This window comes from Trichomycterus rosablanca, chromosome 7 (genome assembly GCF_030014385.1).
Source record: "Trichomycterus rosablanca isolate fTriRos1 chromosome 7, fTriRos1.hap1, whole genome shotgun sequence".
Taxonomy (NCBI): domain Eukaryota; kingdom Metazoa; phylum Chordata; class Actinopteri; order Siluriformes; family Trichomycteridae; genus Trichomycterus; species Trichomycterus rosablanca.
In genome coordinates, this window is record NC_085994.1 from 7,034,141 (window position 1) to 7,059,214 (window position 25,074).

Sequence of the window (25,074 nt, forward strand, 5' to 3'; positions counted from 1 at the left end):
ACCAGGGAAGATGCTCCAACCTGCCATCGATGTAAAGAGAGACGAACAATCAAACACATACTGATAGACTGCAAAACACTAAACTCAGAAAGACTGAAATGTCGACACCACCAGGGAAAATAATGAATTTTTTAACATATTTAAATCTAAAACATCTTTTATAATTCGTTTTAAATGACACAAAGTGAAGAAGCAACTTGAGTATTGCCGTATAAATGACCGACCCCAGTGTGTCAGTACGGCGCTAAAACTAATCAATCAATCAAGCAATCAATCAAACCGTTCCTGTACCATTTTTGCTTTGTGGCAGGGTGCATCATCCTGCTGAAAGAGGCCACAGCCATCAGGGAATACCGTTTCCATGAAAGGGTGAACATGGTCTGCAACAATGCTTAGGTAGGTGGTACGTGTCAAAGTAACATCCACATGGATGGCAGGGCCCAAGGTTTCCCAGCAGAACATTGCCCAAAGCATCACACTGCCTCCGCCGGCTTGCTGTCTTCCCATAGTGCATCCTGGTGGCATGTGTTCCCCAGGTAAGCGACGCACACGCACCCGGCCATCCATGTGATGTAAAAAAGAAAACGTGATTCATCAGACCAGGCCACCTTCTTCAGTTGCTCCGTGGTCCAGTTCCGATGCTCACGTGCCCATTGGTGGCGCTTTCAGCGGTGGACAGGGGTCAGCATGGACACCCTGACTGGTCTGCGGCTATGCAGCCCCATACGCAACAAACTGTGATGCACTGTGTATTCTGACACCTTTCTATCAGAACCAGCATTAACTTCTTCAGCAATTTGAGCTACAGTAGCTCGTCTGTTGGATCGGACCACACGGGCCAGCCTTCACTCCCCACGTGCATCCATGAGCCTTGGCCACCCATGACCCTGTCGCCGGTTTACCACTGTTCCTTCCTTGGACCATTTTTGATAGATACTGACCACTGCAGACCAGGAACACCCCACAAGAGCTGCAGTTTTGGAGATGCTCTGACCCAGTCGTCTAGCCGTCACAATTTGGCCCTTTATATACACATACACATGCTGGGGGCAAAGCAGGATGCCAGTTCGTCCCACACCTTCAGTCAAATTTGCCAATCATGTCTGTGTAGACCTGGCTGGCCGATAGCACTGCTGAGATTTAAACCGAATCTCAGAGGTGGAGGGCTAGTGTAATAGGCCACTTTGCCAACAGATGGCAACTTTCAAAATAATTCAACTCAAACACACCAAACCAAAGCAGCAGATCGAAGCAGGACTAGAAAAAACAATCAGCCGCATTAATAGAGCAGAAACACGACACTCCACTACCAACTCTCTTTCTGATCTAGTTTCTCAGTATTAAACTGGGTTTGCTCATAACACTGTTCCACATTACAGAATATTGTTTTTTTGATCAATAATGTTTAAAGACTTGATATGAAGCTCAGTGGCATGTTTTAGATTTTACCATACATGGTGCTCAAAGATTGCTAATGGATAATCTGTTGGTTATCACACAGATTATTAAAACACGGACAAAAATCTTTGTCTTTGATTCAGAATATGAAGCCTCACACAGTCACTGGATTTTTTAGGTTTACATTCAACTATTAAAGTAGGCTGTGCTTACTCACTCACTCACTCACTCACTCACTTTCTTAACCGCTTATCCAATTAGGGCCGCAGGGGGTGCTGGAGCCTACCCTAGCTTTTCAATGGGCGCAAGGCACACAGTAACACCCTGGATGGGGCGCCAGTCCATCACAGGGCAGACACACATATTCACACACATACACACCCCCATTAATCTATAGGGCAATTCAGTGTCGCCAATTAACCTGACTGCATGGTTTTTATTGGACTGTGGGAGGAAACCGGAGCTCCGGGTGGAAACCCACACAGACACGGGGAGAACATGCAAACTCCACACAGAACGGACCGGGACCGCCCTGCTTGGGGATCGAACCCAGGACCTTCTTGCTGTGAGGCGACAGTGCTACCCACCGAGCCACCGTGTCGGTAGGCTGTTCTGTGTATTGTAATTAGGGACGGTGAGTAGCCTAGCGGTTAAGGTACTGGGCTAGTAATCAGAAGATTGCTGATTCAAGCCCCACCACTGCCAGGTCGCCACAGTTGTAATTCATGAGTGAAATTTAATGACTGCCGTGAAATGTGGCACTTTTCTTTTAAAAAATCTGATTTTTAAAAAACGAGGTGCATGAAATTTAGCAATTTGTTCCAAGAAGGACTGAAGCTGTTGCTTTTTGCTCCTATATAGCAATGTATTGTTACTTGTACATTTTTTCAAAAGTTCAGAGCGCTGACTGACATTCCTACTCTGTTTTTGAGGTATGGCAGTCCTAATGCCATTAGAAAGCTTCTTCCTCGAACAGGGTGTTTTACCCCGTCAGCAACATATGCACAAATGACCTTGGCTGAGCGTTTGATGTTGGATGGTACACAGTCTCTTGTAAAGCAGTCTGCTGGTCTGCCTTTGTTTCATCTCAACATGATTTTTTCTTGTAGTTTCCATAATGACAGCACAGTCTGTGCACTGACAGGGTTTGTTTTTATTCCTTTTTCATGTTCTCAACCGTCATAAATCAGTTCACGGTCTGTCTGAGCTGCAGAGGCATTGTTCAGCAGATTTTGAGGAATAATTGATCAAAGAACTTGGAATGTCATCGCTCTGAGTGAGAAAGGGCTCGGTAGCAGAGGTGGAAAGTAACGAATTACATTTACTCGCATTACTGTAATTGAGTAGTTTTTTTGTGTACTTGTACTTTTTAAAGTAGATTTTACAGCCTGTAATTTTACTTTTACTTAAGTATGTTTTGTATTAAGAATTGTAATTCTCTACATTTTAAATAACATCCGTTACTGAGTAAAAAAAACACAAAAAAAAAACGCGTCTGGGAAACTGCTGCAGTGAATTCTGCGATGGGGAGTCGGATCTTTTGGCTCGGTTCCTTTTAAAGAGCCGTTCAAAAAAAATGGCCCTTCATTCTTTTGTTCAGGCAGCGAGAGGCGCTACTGTAACTATAATACAGCCCCGATATTAATATCAATGATGAACAATCATCTAATTCAAACAACACTTAAATGAGAAAAAGAGATTGTTGTCAAAAGTATACCAATTGACAACAAGTATATTTTAATAACAAAAATAGTTTAAAATAATTGCAATAAATCATCTGTTGTATAACTTATAGCCAAACTGGGCTTACATTTCATTTCATTACATTCTGCTCGGTAATACCTGATAGAGAAAACACTACAGGGAAGAGACATGCTGTGGTTGCATTGCATTTAGTTTTATGGGATAGTCTGTACTAAAATGACACATTACACTAAATTTTAAATGTTGTATCAACATGTTTTTTCTATTATATTTGAATAAAAAACAACTATTGTGAGATTTATATCCACTTGTCACCCTCTCCTGTTAAAAAAAGTAACTAAGTAACGTTTACTCTGAGTACATTTTAAATGAATTACTTTTTACTTGAGTAGATTTTTAGACTAGTAACTTTACTCATACTTAAGTAAAAATTCAATAAAGTAATAGTACTTTTACTTGAGTACAATATTTTAGTACTCTTTCCACCTTTGCTCGGTAGTAGTTACAGATGGTTACGATCCTCATCACGACTATAGTGCTCTTACACTAATGTGCTTTTGCTCTCTGAGAGCTGAAAAAGCAGTTCATATGTTTAAGCTATAATCACACACTTGTTCTAAGTGAAATGATATATTATCTAAACGTAAGATCTTGACAGTTTCAGCAGATGACACGTCAACTGTTGACAGGGCTGATGTTCAGAAGCTTGTGTTGAGCTTTTACTGGCTGCGGAGTGTTTAATCTTTCAAACTCATCTCTGAAGACTGAGGCAGAGATTAACTGAGCAATTGAAGGTGAAAGGATGAAGGGGGCTTTTCCTACTTTGAGGCAGCACTTATATTGACAGGCTTCACAGTTACGGTGGGTCCAGCACCACTCTAAAACACTCACTCTCTTACTTATTCACACCCGGGGCAATTCAGAACAGCCACTTAACCTTCTGCATGGTTTTGACAGTTGAAGGAAAATGAATGACCTGGATGAACTTTACATGGACACTGGAGGTGAGGATCAAACCCAGGTCGGCAGAACTCGTGTTCCTGTGCCCAGTCTGACAGCTGTGCCAGTGTGTGACCCACACTAATATTGGGTTAGTCGGATTTGGGGTGTGGTCTTCAACAAATCCGCCTCATTTTCCGGGTGGGACAGGATTACAGTATCCTGCCCTTCTGCCTTGCCGTTTATAGCCAGCAGAGGGGACATTGAGGCACAGATTAGTGACATGTTGGTTTCTCTTACCTGACAGTCACCTGTGCTTTGTTGAGTGTTCATTTGCTTCAGGTGGAAGTGTTTCTATAAGTGTTGCTGTGCCATCTGTTGGCAACCTTCTTTCTGGATTTGGTCCAGTTTTCTGCCAGCGCAGATGGTGGCACTATTTATTTTTTGCTGGGTACTCAAGACGATGCTTTCGTAGTCAAGATGGAACCACTCTGGACTCTGCCCCAGAAGTGGCATGATGTTGTTTTCTAGAGCAGGCCACACATTTAATTTGGATTCACGCTGGGTGTGAGTGGTGCTCGTCCATTGCCCAATCCCTGTCTTGTTCTGCGTTTTCCTTTTGTGACAACCAGTTGTTCTTTCTACTTAATCCATTTTCTGTCCACAATCTCTGTTGCTATTTGTTACTAGTTGTTTGTTAATTTATTTTTTGGCCACCTTTGTTTTTTCCCATTACCCCTTTTGGTTTGTGCCTTTCAACTGCAGTATTGGTTTAAACTGGTTAGACATCTTGCACATTGAGTTTGTTTTCAGTTCTTCTAGCCCGCCTAGATATAAATGGCTCATTTTGACTGGAAAGCATGGTGGAGGGTGCATCATGATTTGGTACTGCTTTGTTGCCTTTACGTCTAGACAGCTTGCACATACTAAATAAGCAGGTTTCCTACTTATGGACTCGTATTTTGTGACTTGTGAACATCTCTGGTATGTAGATGCCTGACCGTCTGATACTACTGCTGAGGATTCAAGCCCTGTGTCCCAGTGGTAGTGGGCTAGTGTAATTTACTGCTGTGCCACCCGAGCACCCAGAGTCTCTGCAAATATTCATAAAATGAAATCTGATTAAAAGGAGCTGCTTTATGGATTTATTTTGCAACTTGGAAATGTATTGTTGACCTTACTTTGCGAACAACTTTTCTATTTTTGTTATTTAAATTAGAAATGAAATCGGTATCTGGCCGGAGCCCAGGTGGTCAGTGCTTAAAGTCTCAGCCTCAAAGTGCTGTTTATCATGTGTGTCCTTCAAGAACAGGTTTGCTGCAGCAGGGGGGCAGACTACATAGGTTTGTGCAAGCTGTAGTCCTTCTCAACAGAAGGCGGTGTGTCTGGCCCTGTTCTACTTTCCCTTATATTCAAGGTGATTTAGAATAGTGGCCTGGTAAAAGCACGGGTCCGGAGAAAAGTGCTGCAGAGTATTCGGTAGGTCATTGCTTGGTTGTAAAGACAAATAAAGATTGTGCGTTAGGTTTTCCGTCATGTTTTCGCTTGGTTCTGAGATTTGCCGAGCCACTTCTTTTACATCAGCCTGTGATTGGAAATTCCTTGATGATTCTTGATTGTTATGTTTTCTGTCACTCAGTGTGAGGCTGCATACACAAGAATCTGCATGGCTTCCATAAGACAAGTAAAGGATGTGTGTTGCAGGTTTGTTGTAGGTGTGATTGCTGGTGGTGATTATTTCTTTCAAAACATCACATGAGAAATAAAATACAGAGCATGTTTAGTCAGTGAAAAAAAAATAGTTGTAGTGGTTCTAACCAGATTTTCTTTTAGGACTCAAACATGGTTAACAAGGTTAATTTGCATCTAATTACATCAAAACATTAATTTGATGGTTTTGAAAGATGTAGCTGTAGGTCCTGTAATATCATTCAAACTATGTGTAGTGCCCAATTTACTGGAAAATGTGCTTAATTAGCCGCTCAGGTGGCGCTAGCTCACCAGAGTTTCGAATACATCATATCGAACCTCAGCTCTGCCTCTCCGACTGGGCTGGGCGGCAGCATGAACAACAGTTGGCTGTTGTTCAGGGTTAGGAATAGGAAAGTCGGATCATAGGTCCTCATAACTGGTGCAACTGTGGCCCCTGCTGGCTGACTGATGGCGCCTGCACAGGGCTGAGGAATAATGCTGATGGGGGTGTGGCCCTCCATGCACAGTGCCTGTCAAGTATATGAACTCGACTCGTGCAGGTGAAAAATGCAGTCTGTACTTACTGTACGTGCCGTGGCGTATGTCAGTTGAGAGGCGTCCTCAGTCAGCGGTGAAGGGTCGAATCAGTATAGAGGATGCATTCAGGGTAATTGGACACGACTAGACTGTGTGATAGAAATTGGGGGGAGAAAGAGGTGAAAAAATATAAAGAAAAAAGAAAAAAGAAAATGTGCTTAATTTCACGCACCTCGTTTTTTAAACATCACAGATCTCTACAGAAAAGTGCCAGATTTCATGTCAATAAATTGCACTCATAAAATGAATGCTAGAATAAATAGAAGCTACAATACACAGCAGAGCTACCTTAACAGTTGAATGTAAACCTAGAACATCCAGCGACGATGTGAGGCCCCGTCTGTCTCAGAGACAAAAATTCTCCCCCCCCCCACACACACACACAGATTTGGTTGGGAGTTTTCCAAACTCACTAACCCGAGTCATGTTTTTAGGTTTAGACTTCAACACCTTGGTTATTTTGTCTTATCGATTGGTAACTGAATTGCCGTAGTATTGCTAGGGTATTGGGTGACCACATTTTGTTCATGATTTTTACTGCGACCCAGGCAACACAAACAATGAACACAAAAAACAGGATGCACACCGCAGTGTACTTAGGGGCAGGGTTTTTTCAAGTTTTTTTCAAGCGACCCACATTTTGTCCATGATTTTTACCATGATCCAGGCAACACGAACGATGCATTAAAACAAAACACAAAACGCAATAAACTTAATTATCAAAAATGGTGGCAATCTGGTCCCACTGCTGTTTACAAGATGTACACGTTTATTTCATGTTAGTTCCGGTTAAAATTTGTCTATTTAATTTGTATTATTTTTCTGCCTCTGTGACCCATTTTTTGGCTCATTTCCACTGCTCCAGTGCAGTGGTGGCATACTACGTACACTACTCCATTCTTTGAAAAACCCTGATTTAGAGGAAATGTGCAATGACGAAGGGGCAGAACAATAATGTCCTGTACAAGTGCACAGAATCTTTTGACTTTAGATGAATCCAAAATATCCTTGTAAACAATTTTTTTGTTTATTTATCAGACACTTTTGACATTCAGCCCTGATTACAGTGGCTGTTTGGAAGTGTCACGTCTCTTTTACTCACAGGCAAATTATGGTGTAATTATTATTTGTTTACTTGGAAATAAATGGTATAAGTATTAAAGTGGCATTTCCCTTCATTCTTAGAGTGTAAATAAGGAATATTGTTCAGTTTTCTGTAAATACCATGCCCCTTGGCATTTTTCAGCGAGCATTTAGAAGGCTAAACAGTGAGCTATTACACACAGATGTGACTATTATGGCATAAAAAAAGTGCATTAGTGTCAAACAGATCACCCGCAGCCATCACCTCTGCATTGTAAATAAAGTTAAATCACCGCCGCTACGGCACTAAAACATTATGAGCGGCAGAAACTAAACACATCAGCACTAAACAGGTTGTTGGTTTAAAAGGTCAAGGAGGTCGAACTTCAATACCCCGAGCGTCAACATGTAGCATTAGCATTGTGTTACAGAAACCCACACTCATTCATCGGACTGCCAGATACAGAAACGTAATTCATCACTTCACAGAACACGTTTCCACTGCTCCAGAGTCCAGTAGTGGTGTGCTTCACACTATTCCATCCTCCGCCTGGCATTGTGATTGGTGATGTAAGGCTGACATGGAACAGCTTGCCATAGAAACACTCGCCATGAAGCTCCTGGTGCACAGTTTTTGTGCTCATGTTAACTGTTTATCACAGCAAATATCAACTACAACACACTCCAACATTAGAGTCAGTATGCACCATGTGCCAGCTAATAGGGTTCCAGTTAGGCTGAATGTTGGGTGACCGACCTGCAGGGGCATCTTTCATGTTGTTCTTCAATGGTCAGGACCCCCACAGGACCACTACAGAGCAGGTATTATTTGGGTGGTGGATCATTCTCAGCACTGCAGTGACAATGACATGGTGGTGGTGTGTTAGTGTGTGTTGTGCTGTTATGAGTGGATAAGACACAGCAGCGCTGCTGCAGTTTTTAAACACCTCACTGTCACTGCTGGACTGAGAATAGTCCACCAACCAAAAATATCCAGCCAACAGCGCCCCGTGGGCAGCGTCCTGTGACCACTGTGGACAGTGTTTTTAAAAACTCCAGCAGCGCTGCTGTGGCTGATCCACTCATACCAGCACAACACACACTAACACACCACCACCATGTCAGTGTCACTGCAGTGCTGAGAATCATCCACCACCTAAATAATACCTGCTCTGTGGTGGTCTTGTGGGGGTCCTGACCATTGAAGAACTGGGTGAAAGCAGGTTAAAAAAAAGTATGTAGAGAAACAGATGGACTACAGTTAGTAATTGTTGAACTACAAAGTGCTTCTATATGGTAAGTGGAGCTGATAAAATGGACAGTGAGTGTAGAAACAAGGAGGTGCTTTTAATGTTATGGCTGATCAGTGTATGTTCAGGCAAGCCATATTATGGGATTCCTTTTAGCTAATCATCATTTATGTACTCTTTGTATTTGGAAAGCTACAATAGTTACTGCTACAAGATTATTTCAATATTAATTGATAACTCCCGCTTTAAAAAGGTTTGACTTGTCAGCAGTTGAACATTCAGTTGAAGGCTGTTTCCTTTATTTGAGCACAATTAATGCATTGCAAAACATTTGACTTTTCCTATATTTTTATTGAACAAAGAGCTTATTAAAACTTTAATTTTCTGACCTTGATAAAGGTTCTGCAATGTAGCCTCTCATGCAGAACTTCAGATCATTTTGAAGGGTTCACATATTTCTCAGAATTTTTCTAATGAGTATACCAGCCTTACTGAGTTAGCATGCTGAGAAGCAGCACTGCTCCTCCAGCGTGAAATTAACGTGTAATTAGAAATCAAAGACACCGTGTTGCATGATGCTAAAGGCTCTAATGGGAATATTGTGCTTAGAACTCAAACGCTGAATGCTAGCTATAAAGCAGTCTAGCTGGAAGAGTCTATTGTGTAGGACAGATTCTCATAAAGAGCAAAGGGACACTGACTCCCTGTGTCCTCCAACACTGAAGAGTCCAGGTGAGAGCACAGAGGGGGCCGTCAAACCCCAACACAAACAGACTCATATTCACATGACACTTAGACCAGAAGACGTGATTAGTATTCACACAGCCGAGCGGTGGCATGAACTCTGGGAGTCCTGGGGGAGGCTTTAATGGTTATAATGATATTAAAATGGGATATTCGAGGTGAGACTGCAATGCTGTCAAAGATAATGGTCACTACTCTGAGATGTTTTACTCAGACCCAGATTACGAGAAGAAAAGCTGGAGGCACTGATGTGAATTATGCTCACATTTTGATCTGTTTGAAGTTTAAGGCACCTAGCTTGTGCTAATGTGGATTAAAGGAGTGCTTAAGAAGTATTGGTCATGTTTTTAAAATATTCTTCAGATCAATCACCCACTCTACTTTAACAAATGAGATTTATTACAGTAGCAACAGTTTTTATCTTTGCAAAGGACTTAGAGAGTGACCAGTGGGTTCTATCGTACCTTCCTGATCTATGCTCCAAGTTTGTCTTAGTGTTTACATACATGTTCCAGCTTGATTGGAAGCAAGGTGTTGTCATTTGGTTGGGTTGATTTTAAGGTTTGTACTGAAAAAAACAAACACTGTGTCAGTTATTTCCATAAAGCATTTAAAAGTAGGCGCTCGGGTGGTGCAGGAGTCTGTTACGCTAGCCCACCTATCGGCCAGCCGCGCATCTGCACAGAAGTGATTGCCCATGTCTTGTGGTTGGGGTGATAGCTAAAGTTCTGTGATAGATTGGTGCCCTGTTTAGGGTATTACTGCCTTACGCTTATTATTTCCTGGTGGTACTGGACCCACTGTGGACCCACTGTGAACCCGCTGACCAAGATAAAGCAGTTAATAAAATGAAAATTACATTTTAAAGTAATTTAGTAATGATAATTGTCATACTTATAATATTAATATTATTATTAATAGTAATAATGGTATTATTATTATTATTAATAATAATAATTAATAATTGCATAAATAATAAAAATAATAATATTTATTGTAAAATAATATGAAGAGTAATAATTTCTTGTTCTTATATCTATTATAACAATACTGATAATAGCATTAATAATTATAATAATAATAATAAATTGTGTAATAATAATAATAATAATAACAATAAATTGTACAATAACAATAATAATACCAATAATAATAAATTATACAATAATAATATAAATAATAATAAATTATACAATAATAATAATTGGTATAATTAATACAATGATGTAATAATAATAATTATAATAATAATAATAATAATAATAACAATAATAGTAATATAATAATAATTAGTATAATTTTAAGGGTGATTATTATATTAAAAAATACATTAATAATAATTGGTATAATTATTACAATGATGATATAATAATAGTAGTAGTAGTAGTAATAATAATAGTAATAATAATAATAATAATAATAATTGGTATAATTTTTATGGTGATTATGATAATAAAAATAATAATAATAATAATAAATAATACATTAATAATAATTGGTATAATTAATATGGTGATGATAATAATAATAATAATAATAATAATAATAATTGGTATAATTTTAATAGTGATTATGATAATAAAAAATAAAAAATAAAATAATACATTAATAATAATTGGTATAATTAATATGGTGATGATAATAATAATAATAATAATAATAATAATAATAATTAATTCAATAATAATAAATAATGCAATAATAATAATTGGTAAAATTTTTATAGTGATTATGATAATAATAATAATAGTACAATAGTAATAATTTGTATAATTAATATGGTGATGATAATAATAATAATAATAATAATAATAATTAATAATAATAAATAATACAATAATAATTGGTATAATTATTACGATAATATGAACTAATGTTTATTATTAATAATTTTCTTCAGCTGCTCCCGTATTTAGGGGTCATCTCTACAGACCGTTCAAGTCTGCCCAATAAACCAAGCCCAGAGAGGTCAGCGTCGTTTCTGGACATTGTTGACATATTGTTTTCACTGTGGGATAAAATGGCACAGCCTATAAAGTGTTTCTTGGCCTTGTCCTTTATTTCTCTGGATTTTGTAAAATTTTTAATGATCTTTTGCAGTGTGGAGAGACCTAAAATCCTTGTCATTTCTCTCTGAGGAATATTGTTCTTGAGCAAGGCCATGAACTAGCCTTGAACTAAGCTTTACCTGGATGCTCCTTTTATACCCAAGCATTCTTACATTACCTATTTAAATTCTATTTTTAACATTCCCTGTGTGGAATTACGTACGGAATTATGGAATTATGTATAATTACCCTGTCCCAAGTTTTTTGGAACATGTCAGAGCGATCACATTTGAAATAAGTGTTTATTTACAAACAAGCAACGAAGTAGCATCTCATCTCATCAGAGATAATGTTTTTGTAATGTGAATTCCAGTGCATTCTTTTTTTGATCGACTCAAATAGGATTAAAGCAAAAACAATAACGCTTTCAGAACATGAAGTGCAACTAACTGAATGCTGTTGTATTTCAGAGGAATATGACTGAGCGTGTGATTTTCACTTTCCTAAATGAGAAACACGTCTAATCAAATCCTGTGAGTTAATTTGGCAAAGCAGAGTGAGTGGATGAAAAGAGAAGATTATGTGTATTTTGTTATGCAGCTGGTAAAAATCACTCCTGAGTATTTTTACTGTAAGATTTTCACTGTACCTTTAGTGACGAGTGTTTATACTTACAGCATTGTACTATACACCCATCAGCCATAACATTAAATCCACCTCATTGTTTCTACACTCACTGTCCATTTTATTAGCTCCACTTACCATATAGAAGCACTGTGTAGTTCTACAATTACTGACTGTAGTCCATCTGTTTCTCTGCATGCTTTGTTAGCCCCCTTTTATGCTGTTCTTCAATGGTCAGGACCCCCACAGGACCACTACAGAGCAGGTATTATTTAGGTGGTGGATCATTCTCAGCACTGCAGTGACACTAACATGGTGGTGGTGTGTTAGTGTGTGTTGTGCTGGTATGAGCAGCGCTGCTGAAGTTTTTAAACACCTCACTGTCACTGCTGGACTGAGAATAGTCCACCAACCTAAAATATATCCAGCCAACAGCGCCCCGTGGGCAGTGTCCTGTGACCACTGATGAAGGTCTAGAAGATGGTTACAATAGTATAACAGTTATAATGGTTATAGTTATAATAGTAATAATAATAATAGCTTTAATAATGATAATAATAATTATAGTAACAATAATTATAATAGCAGTATTGTTAATAATTATAATTAATAATAATAATAATAGCTTTAAAAATGATAATAATAATTATAGTAACAATAATTATAATAGCACTATTGTTAATAATTATAATTAATAATAATAATAATAGCAATAATAATAACAGTGATAATTTTATAATAATAATACTATTAATGGTAATAATAATATTTACTAATTCTATTTATTATTATTATAACAATACTCATAATAACATTATTAATAATAATAAATAAATAAAAATACTACTACTATTAAAAGTTATAACATTATTTATTATTAATAATAATAATTATTTGTTATTATTATGATATTTATTATTAATTTCTATTCTCAATTATTATTAATTTATATTATTAATATTATTATTAATTTATATTATAGTTATTATTCATTACTATTATTATTCATTGTTATTAACTTCTGTTATTATTCATTATTATTAACTTCTATTATTAATCATTATTATTTATTTCTATTATTATTAATTCTTATTTTCTATTATTATTAATAATTTCTATTATTATTACTTTTAATTATGAATAATTTCTATTATTCTTATTCATTTCTATTATATATTATTATTATTTTCTGTTATCATTATTAATTATTGTTAGTTTCTTTTATTATTATTAATTATCGTCAATTTCTATTGTTATTATTAATAATTATTATTATTTTCTATTATTATTTAATAATTTCTATTATTACTATTTTTTTTTTTACTATTATTAATTATTTATAATTTCTACTATTAATTATTAATTTCTATTACATTTATTATTTATTATTATTAATTTCTATTATTATTATTTATTATGTAATGCCACAGCCTATGTAGTGGATTTTGGCCTTGTTTTGTATTTCTCTGGATTTGGTGGGGGGAGTTAATACATTAATAAATCAATGAGTGAATCAATGAATAAATAGCTTAATATAAATGAACGAATGAATGAATGAATGAATAGAAAAGTAAATAAATAAATGAATAAATACTCCTGCCAAGGTGGCACAACCATTAGGTTTAGGGGGAATTATTTTTTACATGAATTATAAAGGTTTTAAATAAATCTTTTTTTTTTAATAAATGGAATGAATATTTTAAAGCTCCTTTCTGTCTTGACTCATGTTGCCTTTTTTATACTGAAATGAGTTGGAAGATCTGACACATTTAAATGTGACAAGTTAGCAATAATAGAAAAAAAAGTAGCGGGACAAACACTTCTTCACAGTACTGTATGTAAATCACTGAGAGCTGAAACTCTGAATCTTGAATTTTACTTTTCTACCTGTGTGAATAAGAGCTAGAATAGTATATTAGCATTTAACTAGCCAGCCTGCTGTCATGGGAAGGTGGGACGGCATGGTGCAGTTTCTAAATGGCCTAGTAATGCATAGATGCATAGATCGTGATGTGAAGGGTGAAAAAGCCATTATTCTTTTCCAGACCCGTTTCTCGTGGTATGGAATCTTCACTACAAAAAAGTCAGTAACAAAACAGCAGGTATAGAAACGTTCTAACCCTTTAGTGTCTTGTGTTTGATTCTTTATTTTGCAGGGAACCACGGCCAGTGTCTCTGTGCTTATCCCGTGATGATGAGCCGTTCTCCGGGCTGGAACCATTACCCTTAAGACTTATGCAACAGGACTGCACGGCCATGAAAACGCTCCTGCTGCGTCTCCGCAGACATTTACAGGAGGTAAGAAACGTGGTAGAATATGATCACCCTCAACTAGATGATCTCTGGCCTGTGAAACATCTACACCAGCTTTATCAGAGGCCACTGGACCACGCAAAGCACACACACACACACACCAGTTGTTCCTGAAGAACATCTGCTTTATCTTGACCTGTTGTGCAGAAATTAATCCCTGTTTGGATGGGAAACATGTCTGAACAGTTTAATCTCGTACTGTCCATTCCCAATAAGAAAAACACGTTATGTACAAAGTTTTTTTGGTCAGCCCTTTTCCAGAGCGGGCCCCATGTTTGGACCCACGCTGGGCACAGGCTAGGTCAGTTAGGAGGGTCAGATGCCGCTCATGCATTGCCTTCCCTGGGCTGTTCTGGGTTTTCTTTCTTCCTCTTCTCCTGAGAACAGTTTGCTGTATTTTGACAACCGGTTTTCATTTCTGCGCTCCCCTTTTTTGTCCACTTTCTTTGTCGTGGGCTGCAGATTTTTTAATGCATTTTCTCCCCTTTTCTTCCAATTTTTAGTGCGTCCAATTTTTACCCAATTGCGTTATGCTTCCTCTCTACTGGAACTGACACACACCCCCTCTGACACGTGTGCAGTATCTGACTGCATCTTTTCACCTGCACGAGGCGAGTTCATATACATGTCAGCCTTGTGTACAGAGAGAAACACCCTGATCAATGCATTACTCCTCTACTCTGTGCAGAGGGTGGCTCGGTGACTAAGTGGCTAGCACTGTCGCCTCACAGCAAGAAGGTCCTGGGTTAGATCCCCAGGCGGGGCGGTCCGGGTCCTTTCTGTGAGGAGTTTGCATGTTCTCCCCATGTTTGCGTGGGTTTCCTCCGGGTGCTCCGGTTTCCTCCCACAGTCCAAAGACATGCTAGTGAGGTGAACTGGAGATACTAAATTGTCCATGACTGTGTTTGACATTAAACTTGTGAACTGATGAATCTTGTGTAATGAGTAACTACTGTTCCTGTCATGAATGTAACCAAAGTGTAAAATCCTAATAAACAAACAAATAAACAAACTACTCTTTGCAGACGCCATCAATCAGCCAGCAGATGTCGTAATTGCATCAGTTATGAGGTCCCTGTCTGGCTCACTACCTGGATGAACAACAGCCAAATGTTGTTTATGTAGCCACCCAGCCCAGCCGGATGGCCGAGCTGAGATTCGATACGATGTGTTCAAAATCCCAGCTCTGGTGTGCTAGCGTATTTTACCGCTGTGCCACCTGAGTGGCCTACGTCGCTTACTTTGTTACTTAGTTTCTGTTATTTTGGTCACCTTTATTTTTCATTTACCTTTTTTTGTTTGTGGCTTGATGAATTGGACAATTATGGACCCAATGAATAGGATGATTAAAGCAAACTGGATGTACCTGATGATGGTTCAGAGTGCCTGATTATGGCTGATTAAGTATTTATTTATTTATTAGGATTTTTACATCATGTTTTACACTGTGGTTATATTCATGACAGGAACGGTAGTTACTCATTACACAAGATTCATCAATTCAGTAGTAAAGAGTAAAGATAAATAAGTAAAGATTGATGGTTAAAAATGATAGTTCTGTCCATTCAAAAAGTCAAAGGGTCTGAATACTTCCAATTTCCACTGTATAGAAATAGACCAGAGCTACTGGGAGCCCTGCTAAACCAGTTTAAACACCACAGCTCTCGTCATCGGAAGGTTTTGATTGAAACCCGGTGTGAAAGCTGTAAACACCAGCTGATTTGTTTTGAGTGGAAGTTCTTTTACTCTCTGTTGACTGCTGTTCATTCAGCTGTCTTTATTGACTCTGACCATAACACAAAAGACACGACGCACCCGCCAGACAGCTTCTTCATCACATTTCTCCAACCGCCAGCAACATGAAATCTATTTTGTACATCATAAAAACCTAAAATAACAATTACGAGCCAAAAAAGAGAGACATCGAAGGAAGAAGAGCATGAATATTAAAGAGGAAATTGTTTGCCCTCCTTGACGACAGTGTCCTCTCATTAACTTGCAAATGTGCCGTCTTCCATCTCCATGTGTAAACTGCTTCCCAGCCAGAATCACAATGACTCTCTCCTCTCTGCCGTGTTTGTGTTGTATGACCCGGTGATATTGAGCACAGATGAAAACTTCTCTCATTTCTTTCCCTCGGCTTATTATATCACCCGAGATCAACCTGGAGCAGCGCAAATATACGCCAATTTTTGAATGAAGACCAGCTATCAAATGCATTTTGAATAGAAAATAAAAGCACAATGTGTCTTAAAGATCTAAATTACAGGGTTAGACTACGAGATGAACACCCCAACGTCAGGAATAAACAGAAAATACATTATGGAAAACGTACAGACCATGTTATCAACACTTAATGTAGAATAGGCCGTTCCTGACTAACACACCAACAGCTAATACTAGGAGAAGACCCTACACTTTGCAAAGAATGTCAGACACCCATCACCATAAAACATATCCTAAATGAATGCCCAAAGTACAACAGTGAAAGACAAAGACTACATACACCCAATACATTAAAAGAAATTCTCAATCAAGATAATACAGAAATACTCCTCAAATTTTTCACTAAATTCACGGGAAAGCATCACCTTTTTAAAAATCACAGATTTCACAGATTTTTAAAGAAAAGTGCCACATTTCACAGCAGTCTTAAAATAACACTCATAAATTCAATGATAGAATAAATAGAAGCTACAATACACAGCACAGCCTACCTTAACGGTTGAATGTAAACCTAGAACATCCAGTGACTTCATGTTCTGTCTCACTGGCAAAAATTCTTATCCGTGTTTTGACATACACCCCCTCTGCGTCCACAGACTTAGTAAATCGAGTACAGTGGTACCTTGTAACTCGACGTCCCCTAAACTTAAAATCTTTAAAACTCGAGGCTTGAGCGATGTGGTTAAACGTCATCAAAGTGCGGATATGAGACGAATCTGCATTTGTGTGGAATAACCATCAGATTCACTCAGAAAGTGGTAATGGGTGAGGGGGCCTATCTTTTAGGTTATGTCCGGAACATGGCAGCCATCTTAAAAGCCGCCATATTGGATCAAGGGCAAGTTTTTCCAATACGAAGGTGGTCATGTAGCATATCAAAGAAGAAAATCGATTTCTCAGAAATCGATTGCCGCAATCAGATTTGCAATATCTCTTGTGGTTTAAAAGTTATCAACACAGAAAGTTGCAACAACAACTGGGAACGTTCCCTGTGATACACAGCTATTTGACGTGTTCAATGTGTTGTCCCTGGTGCTGAACACAGAGCTGAAGGCGCTGGATCCAATCGTTATGAACCCGCATGAGAATCTCTGGAGAAATACTGTCACAAGCCTCCACGATGCGGTGCTGAAGGTGGTGTTTGTTGCGGATTTTCTCAGCATACACAATTTGTTTGAGATGACCCCAGAGATAGAAGTCGAGTGGTGTGAGGTTGGGTGATCTGGGCGGTTATTCCTCAGGACCACGACGGCCAATCCAATGACCAGGGAATTGAATTTCCAGCCACTGACGAACACCTGCTCCGTAGTGTGGTGGAGCCCCATCCTGTTGGAAATAACAGGGGAAACTGCCATCTTCGGTCAGAATGGATGGGAACACTGTTTCCTGTAGCACTGTCAGGTAGCGCTGAGCATTTAGGGTCTGGTCGATGAAAATGGGTCTGATTACACGGGTGCCCCATATTCCACACCACACCATAACCTTCACATCACCTACGACTTTGGTGTCTGCTGTCCAGTGAAGGTTTTCGTCACTCCAGTACCTCACGTTCTGGCGGTTGACCTCACCACTGACATAAAAATTGGCCTCGTCACTAAACAGAATGCCCTGTGCGAATGCGGGATCCCGTTGATGTTGGTCTAACGCCCAGGTGCAGAACTCGACACGTCTATCAGGGTCATCCTCTGATAGTTTCTGCTGCAGCTGGATCTTGAAGGGGTGCCACTTATTGGTATGAAGAATCCGTACAAGGGATGACTGGCTGACACCACATTCTGATGCGAAACGTCGCGTGCTGCGTCGTGGACTTTTCGCAAAGGCTGCCAAAACCATCGCTAAGGTTTCTTCGTTGGTAGCGGTCTTCGGACGACCACTATGTGGCTTGTTGTCCACAGTCCCGGTTTCTCGGAATTTGGCTATGAGGGATGCGACAGTGCTGTGTGAAATTGGTCTTTCTGGGTGTCGGTTGTTGAAGTCTGTGGCTATGATACGGCAGCTGCGTTCCCCGGACATCAGAATCACCTGAATCCTCTCTTCTTTCGTCACTTCCATCTTCAGTTGTAACCTGCAACCAACAACAAACTTTGAACTTTCTGTGTTGATAACTTTTGAACCACAAGAGATATTGCAAATCTGATTGCGGCAATCGATTTCTGAGAACCTTCTGCTTCTGCTTATGCTACACGACCACCTTCCCATTGGAAAAACTTGCCCTTGATCCAATATGGCGGCTTTTAAGATGGAGGCCATGTTCCGGACATAGCCTAAAAGATAGGCCCCCTTACCCATTACTTGCAGGGCTATTCAGATATGTAATTTTCCCTTAATATTTCAGATTTTCCCATAAAAGAGTGTTCTGCGACTTTTGACTCACCCTGTATATATACAGCGTATCACAAAAGTGAGTACACCCCTCACATTTCTGCAAATATTTTATTATATCTTTTCATGGGACAACACTATAAAAATAAAACTTGGATATAACTCCAGTAGTCAGTGTACAACTTGTATAGCAGTGTAGATTTAATGTCTTCTGAAAATAACTCAACACACAGCCATTAATGTCTAAATGGCTGGCAACATAAGTGAGTACACCCCACAGTGAACATGTCCAAATTGTGCCTAAAGTGTCAATATTTTGTGTGACCACCATTATTATCCAGCACTGCCTTAACCCTCCTGGGCATGGAATTCACCAGAGCTGCACAGGTTGCTACTGGAATCCTCTTCCACTCCTCCATGATGACATCACGGAACTGGTGGATGTTAGACACCTTGAACTCCTCCACCTTCCACTTGAGGATGCGCCACAGGTGCTCAATTGGGTTTAGTCCATCACCTTTACCTTCAGCTTCCTCAGCAAGGCAGTTGTCATCTTGGAGGTTGTGTTTGGGGTCGTTATCCTGTTGGAAAACTGCCATGAGGCCCAGTTTTTGAAGGGAGGGGATCATGCTCTGTTTCAGAATGTCACAGTACATGTTGGAATTCATGTTTCCCTCAATGAACCGCAGCTCCCCAGTGGCAGCAACACTCATGCAGCCCAAGACCATGATGCTACCACCACCATGCTTGACTGTAGGCAAGATACAGATGTCTTGGTACTTCTCACCAGGGCGCCGCCACACATGCTGGACACCATCTGAGCCAAACAAGTTTATCTTGGTCTCGTCAGACCACAGGGCATTCCAGTAATCCATGTTCTTGGACTGCTTGTCTTCAGCAAACTGTTTGCGGGCTTTCTTGTGCGTCAGCTTCCTTCTGGGATGACGACCATGCAGACCGAGTTGATGCAGTGTGCGGTGTATGGTCTGAGCACTGACAGGCTGACCTCCCACATCTTCAACCTCTGCAGCAATGCTGGCAGCACTCGTGTTTATTTTTTAAAGCCAACCTCTGGATATGACGCCGAACACGTGGACTCAACTTCTTTGGTCGACCCTGGCGAAGCCTGTTCCGAGTGGAACCTGTCCTGGAAAACCGCTGTATGACCTTGGCCACCATGCTGTAGCTCAGTTTCAGGGTGTTAGCAATCTTCTTATAGCCCAGGCCATCTTTGTGGAGAGCAACAATTCTATTTCTCACATCCTCAGAGAGTTCTTTGCCATGAGGTGCCATGTTGAATATCCAGTGGCCAGTATGAGAGAATTGTACCCAAGACACCAAATTTAACAGCCCTGCTCCCCATTTACACCTGGGACCTTGACACATGACACCAGGGAGGGACAACGACACATTTGGGCACAATTTGGACATGTTCACTGTGGGGTGTACTCACTTATGTTGCCAGCTATTTAGACATTAATGGCTGTGTGTTGAGTTATTTTCAGAAGACAGTAAATCTACACTGCTATACAAGCTGTACACTGACTACTCTAAGTTATATCCAAGTTTTATATCTATAGTGTTGTCCCATGAAAAGATATAATGAAATATTTGCAGAAATGTGAGGGGTGTACTCACTTTTGTGATACACTGTATATGTATGCCGATTTCATTATAGTTGACTAGACTACTGGTTTGAAGTATCTCTGAAACAGCAGTAGGTGCTCACAGGCAGCTCTAATGAGTACCCACTGAGGAGGGACTGGTGGTGCTGGGGTCTAATGCACTGCTGAATCTACATTTATATTTACATTTCTGGCATTTTGCAGATGCTCTTATCCAGAGCAACTTACTGAAGACATTTAACAACACAGTAAACATTCCCTATTTTAGTAAAAAAATTTTTATAAGATGCTATGGGGTGGCACGGTGGCTTGGTGGGTAGCACTGTCGCTTCACAGCAAAAAGGTCCTGGGTTTGATCCCCAGGTGGAGCAGTCTGGATCTTTTCTGTGTTTAGTTTGCATGTTCTCCCCGTGTCTGTGTGGGTTTCCTTCGGGAGCTCCGGTTTCCTTCCACAGTCCAAATACATGCAAGTGAGGTGAACTGAAGATACTAAATTGTCCATGACTGTGTTTGATAATAAAAACTTGAACTGATGAATCTTGTGTAACCTATAACTACCTGTCCTGTCATGAATGTAACCAAAGTGTGTATAACTGTGCCCAGGTGGCGCAGCGTGATATCTCGCTAGCACACCAGCGTCGAGATTCTGATCTCCTCGGTTCGAAACTCGCAGTTGCCACTGGTCAGCTGAGCACCATCTAGCGGGCATAATTAGCAGTGCCTGCAGCAGACACATTTCTGCTAGGGCAGGATGACCGGACTATGTGGGTGGGGTCTTCAAACGCTGTGTAAGGACCCGGATTAGCTGATAGAGGGGCACCTGTGCTGAATGCATGGGTGAAAAAAGGGTCCCGCTAAGGGCTCAGGGGTCGGAGGAAGCGTGAGCAGCAATATACCCACCTCGACTGCAATCAGGGATCCCCCAGCAGCGGAAGACAAACTGACTATACTAAATTGGGAGAAAATGCATAAATAATATAGAAAAAAAACCCTACTAACTTATTAAATAAATAATAATAACAATAATAATAATGTAGATTAAACTGTCAGTGTGTGCTCTATTTTACTGGGTTGATATGCAGACATACAGCTGGATGTACAAGTTTAGGCACCTCCAGCTAAATCCTATACTTTGTTGCTTTTTGAGGGTTTTTGCAGGTCAGTAACACCCTGTGAGAGATATTACAGCCTGCGAACACTTACACAGCTTGAAGCTTTTCTGTTCTTGTTCTAGAAATGTTCACCCACTCTTCCTTGCAAAAAGCCTTCAGTACTAAAACATTCTCTGGTCATCTTGCATTAACAGCATTTTGACTCTAAAAACCGATATTTTATGATGTTCGAGTCAAGTTCATGTTTGTGGCCTTTCCAAAGGCTTCCGCTTGCATTTTATTGGAATCTGCAGTGGTTTATCCTGTTATAGAAGACTTTTTCTGGACTTTTCCAATTCCTCTTAATTACAGTTTCTAAGTGACATTTCGAAAGTATAATTGAATCTTTTTTACAGCCTTATTCTGCTTTCTAGGCATCAATTTATTTTATTTTAGCTACATAAGGTTAAAGGGTCAGATGAGTTATGCTTTAAAATGATCAGCTGAACGTTTCTAATTACACTTCTTTACTTAAGTCCTAGATGAAGTCCTTTGTGCATAAACAGTTCATTTTTTTGGCATCACACCCTGGCACAGTCAAGTGTTTATGCAGCATTTGCTAATCACGTCAATAAATCAACTATTTACATTAAATTTACGTCATTAAATCAACAATTTTTTTTATAAATGGAGCTTGTTGAAGGTGCTCTGATGTGCTGAGAAGAATACGGCTGCTGGAGAACATTCTTCCTGGGGCCTGTTATGTCGTAACTATTATACACCGATCAGCCATAACATTAAAACCACCTCCTTGTTTCTACACTCACTGTCCATTTTATCAGCTCCACTTACCATATAGAAGCACTTTGTAGTTCTACAATTACTGACTGTAGTCCATCTGTTTCTCTACATACTTTTTTAGCCCCTTAGGACCCCTACAGGACCACCACAGAGCAGGTATTATTTTAGGTGGTGGATCAGTCTCAGCACTGCAGTGACACTGACATGGTGGTGGTGTGTTAGTGTGTGTTGTGTTGGTATGAGTGGATAAGACACAGCAATGCTGAGGGAGTTTTTAAACACCTCACTGTCACTGCTGGCTCAGAATAGTCCACCAACCAAAAATATCCAGCCAACAGCATCCTGTGACCACTGATGAAGGTCTAGAAGATGACCAACTCAAACAGAAGCAATAGATGAGCGATCGTCTCTGACTTTACATCTACAAGGTGGACCAACTAGGTAGGAGTGTTTAATAGAGTGGACACGGTGTCTGATCCACTCATACCAGCACAACACACTAACACACCACCACCATGTCAGTGTCACTGCAGTGCTGAGAATGATCCACCACCTAAATAATACCTGCTCTGTAGTGGTCCTGTGGGGGTCCTGACCATTGAAGAACAGCATGAAAGGGGGCTAACAAAGCATGCAGAGAAGCAGATGGACCACAGTCAGTAATTGTAGAACTACAAAGTGCTTCTATATGGTAAGTGGAGCTGATAAAATGGACACTGAGTGTAGAAACAAGGAGGTGGTTTTAATGTTATGGCTGATCGGTGTATATATCATATAGAGGTTTTTATGGAAATATATTGTCTTGTCATGTGTCAAAAGTTTTTTTATTCACTCTGCATCTGTCCTGTCAACGAGGCAGCCGGTCGGTGGGTGGTGGAGGGACAGACAAGCATTTTACTTGATAAATCATGTGACAAAACCACAGTACACGAGAACAAACGAAAAGGAAAAGCACCATTTATTTCAGCTAGTTGACGTTTTTTCAAATGGTTAGTTTTTCTGATACTAAAACTGACCCAGGAAACACTCACGCACGCACTCACTCACTTTCTTAACTGATTATCCAATCAGGGTCACGGGGGGTGCTGGAGCCTATCCCAGCTTTTCAATGGGCGCAAGGCACACAGTAACACCCTGGACGCTGCGCCAGTCCATCCCCAGACACATACACACACACTCATACACACACACATTCACTCATAGGGCAATTCAGTGTCTCCAATTAACCTGACTGCATGTTTTTGGACTGTGGGAGGAAACCGGAGCTCCCGGAGGAAACCCATGCAGACTTGGACCGCCCTGCCTGGGGATCGAACCCAGGACCTTCTTGCTGTGAGGCGACAGTGCTACCCACTTAGCCACTGTGCTGCCACTCAGGAGACACAGACAGTCTTATCAGTAAAGCTTTGTTAGGTTCAGCTACTGCTAGTGAGTCGGTCTTGGAATGACCCAGCCAGAGCCCAGACCTGAATCCAATAGAAAATGAGTGGGGTGTTCTGAAGAGGGCTGAGCACTGGAGAGGCTCTCGCAACCAGACAGATTTCGAGTGCTTTTGCAAGGAACAGTGGGTAAAGATTACTGAGATCTGGCATGCTGATAGACTTATAATAAAAAAATGTTATTATTAAATCAAAAAGAGCTGCAGTAAAGTGCTACTCTAAGGGTGTGCATATTTATACTGCCATTAAGCCACTTTTTTTTGCATTTTATCCAATTTTCCTCCCAATCTAGTCGTACCGAATTACCCGATTGCATTACGCTTCCTTTTCTACTGATGCTGATCTCCACTTCTGATTGAGGAGAGTGAGACTGACACACATCCCCTCCGACACGTGTGCAGTAACCGACTGCATCTTTTCACCTGCACGAAGTTCATATGCGGTTCAGCTTTGTGTACGGAGGGCCACACCCTGATCAGCATCATTCCTCATCCCGACTGCAGGCGCCATCAATCAGCCAGCAGAGGTCGTAATTGCATCAGTTATGAAGTTCCTGCTCCGGCCTCCCACCCTGTATGAGCAACAGCCAATGCTGTCTGCACAGACGCCTCTATCTGCTAATCAGGGTCCGTTTGAAGACCCCACCCACATAGTCCGGTCATCTGGCCCCCTAGCACAGCGGTCCCCAACCTTATTTGCACCACGGAGTGGTTTCATATAAGATATAATTTCACGGACAGGCGGGGTGGTAGGATTTAAAATAGAATAACTATAGAATAGCAAATCAGTCTAAATCCTTAGCTTTTTTTGCTGCAATGAGATGCTACTCCCATCTAACAGCCAATCGTTGTTCATGCAGCCGCCCAGCCCAGCCGGATGGCAGAACTAAGTTTCGAACTGACGGATTCGAAATGTCAGCTCTGGTGCGCTAGCGTGTTTTACCGCTGCGCCACCTGAGCGGCCTACATCCACATTTTGGCTGCTCTTGAGGTTCAGCTTACAATTGGGCTGAGGCACTGTCGCCTCACAGCAAGAAGGTCCTGGGTTTGATTCCCAGGTGGAGCGGTCCATGTTCTCCCCATGTCTGTGTGGGTTTCATCCGGGAGCTTCGGTTTTCTCCAACAGTCCAAAGACATGCAAGTGAGGTCAACTGGAGATACAAAATTGTCCATGACTGT

General features: G+C 40.3%; 1 protein-coding gene across 2 annotated transcripts in view; it reads left to right on the forward strand.

Moving 5' to 3' along the window:
* ccser1 (coiled-coil serine-rich protein 1) overlaps positions 1-25,074 on the forward strand; it is a 177,177-nt gene that overhangs the window by 52,193 nt on the left and 99,910 nt on the right. For both annotated transcript variants that reach the window (XM_062998916.1, XM_062998917.1), the window contains exon 6: positions 14,236-14,377. In XM_062998916.1, the coding sequence (XP_062854986.1) occupies positions 14,236-14,377 (142 nt within the window). The remainder of the gene's footprint in view (positions 1-14,235; positions 14,378-25,074) is intronic.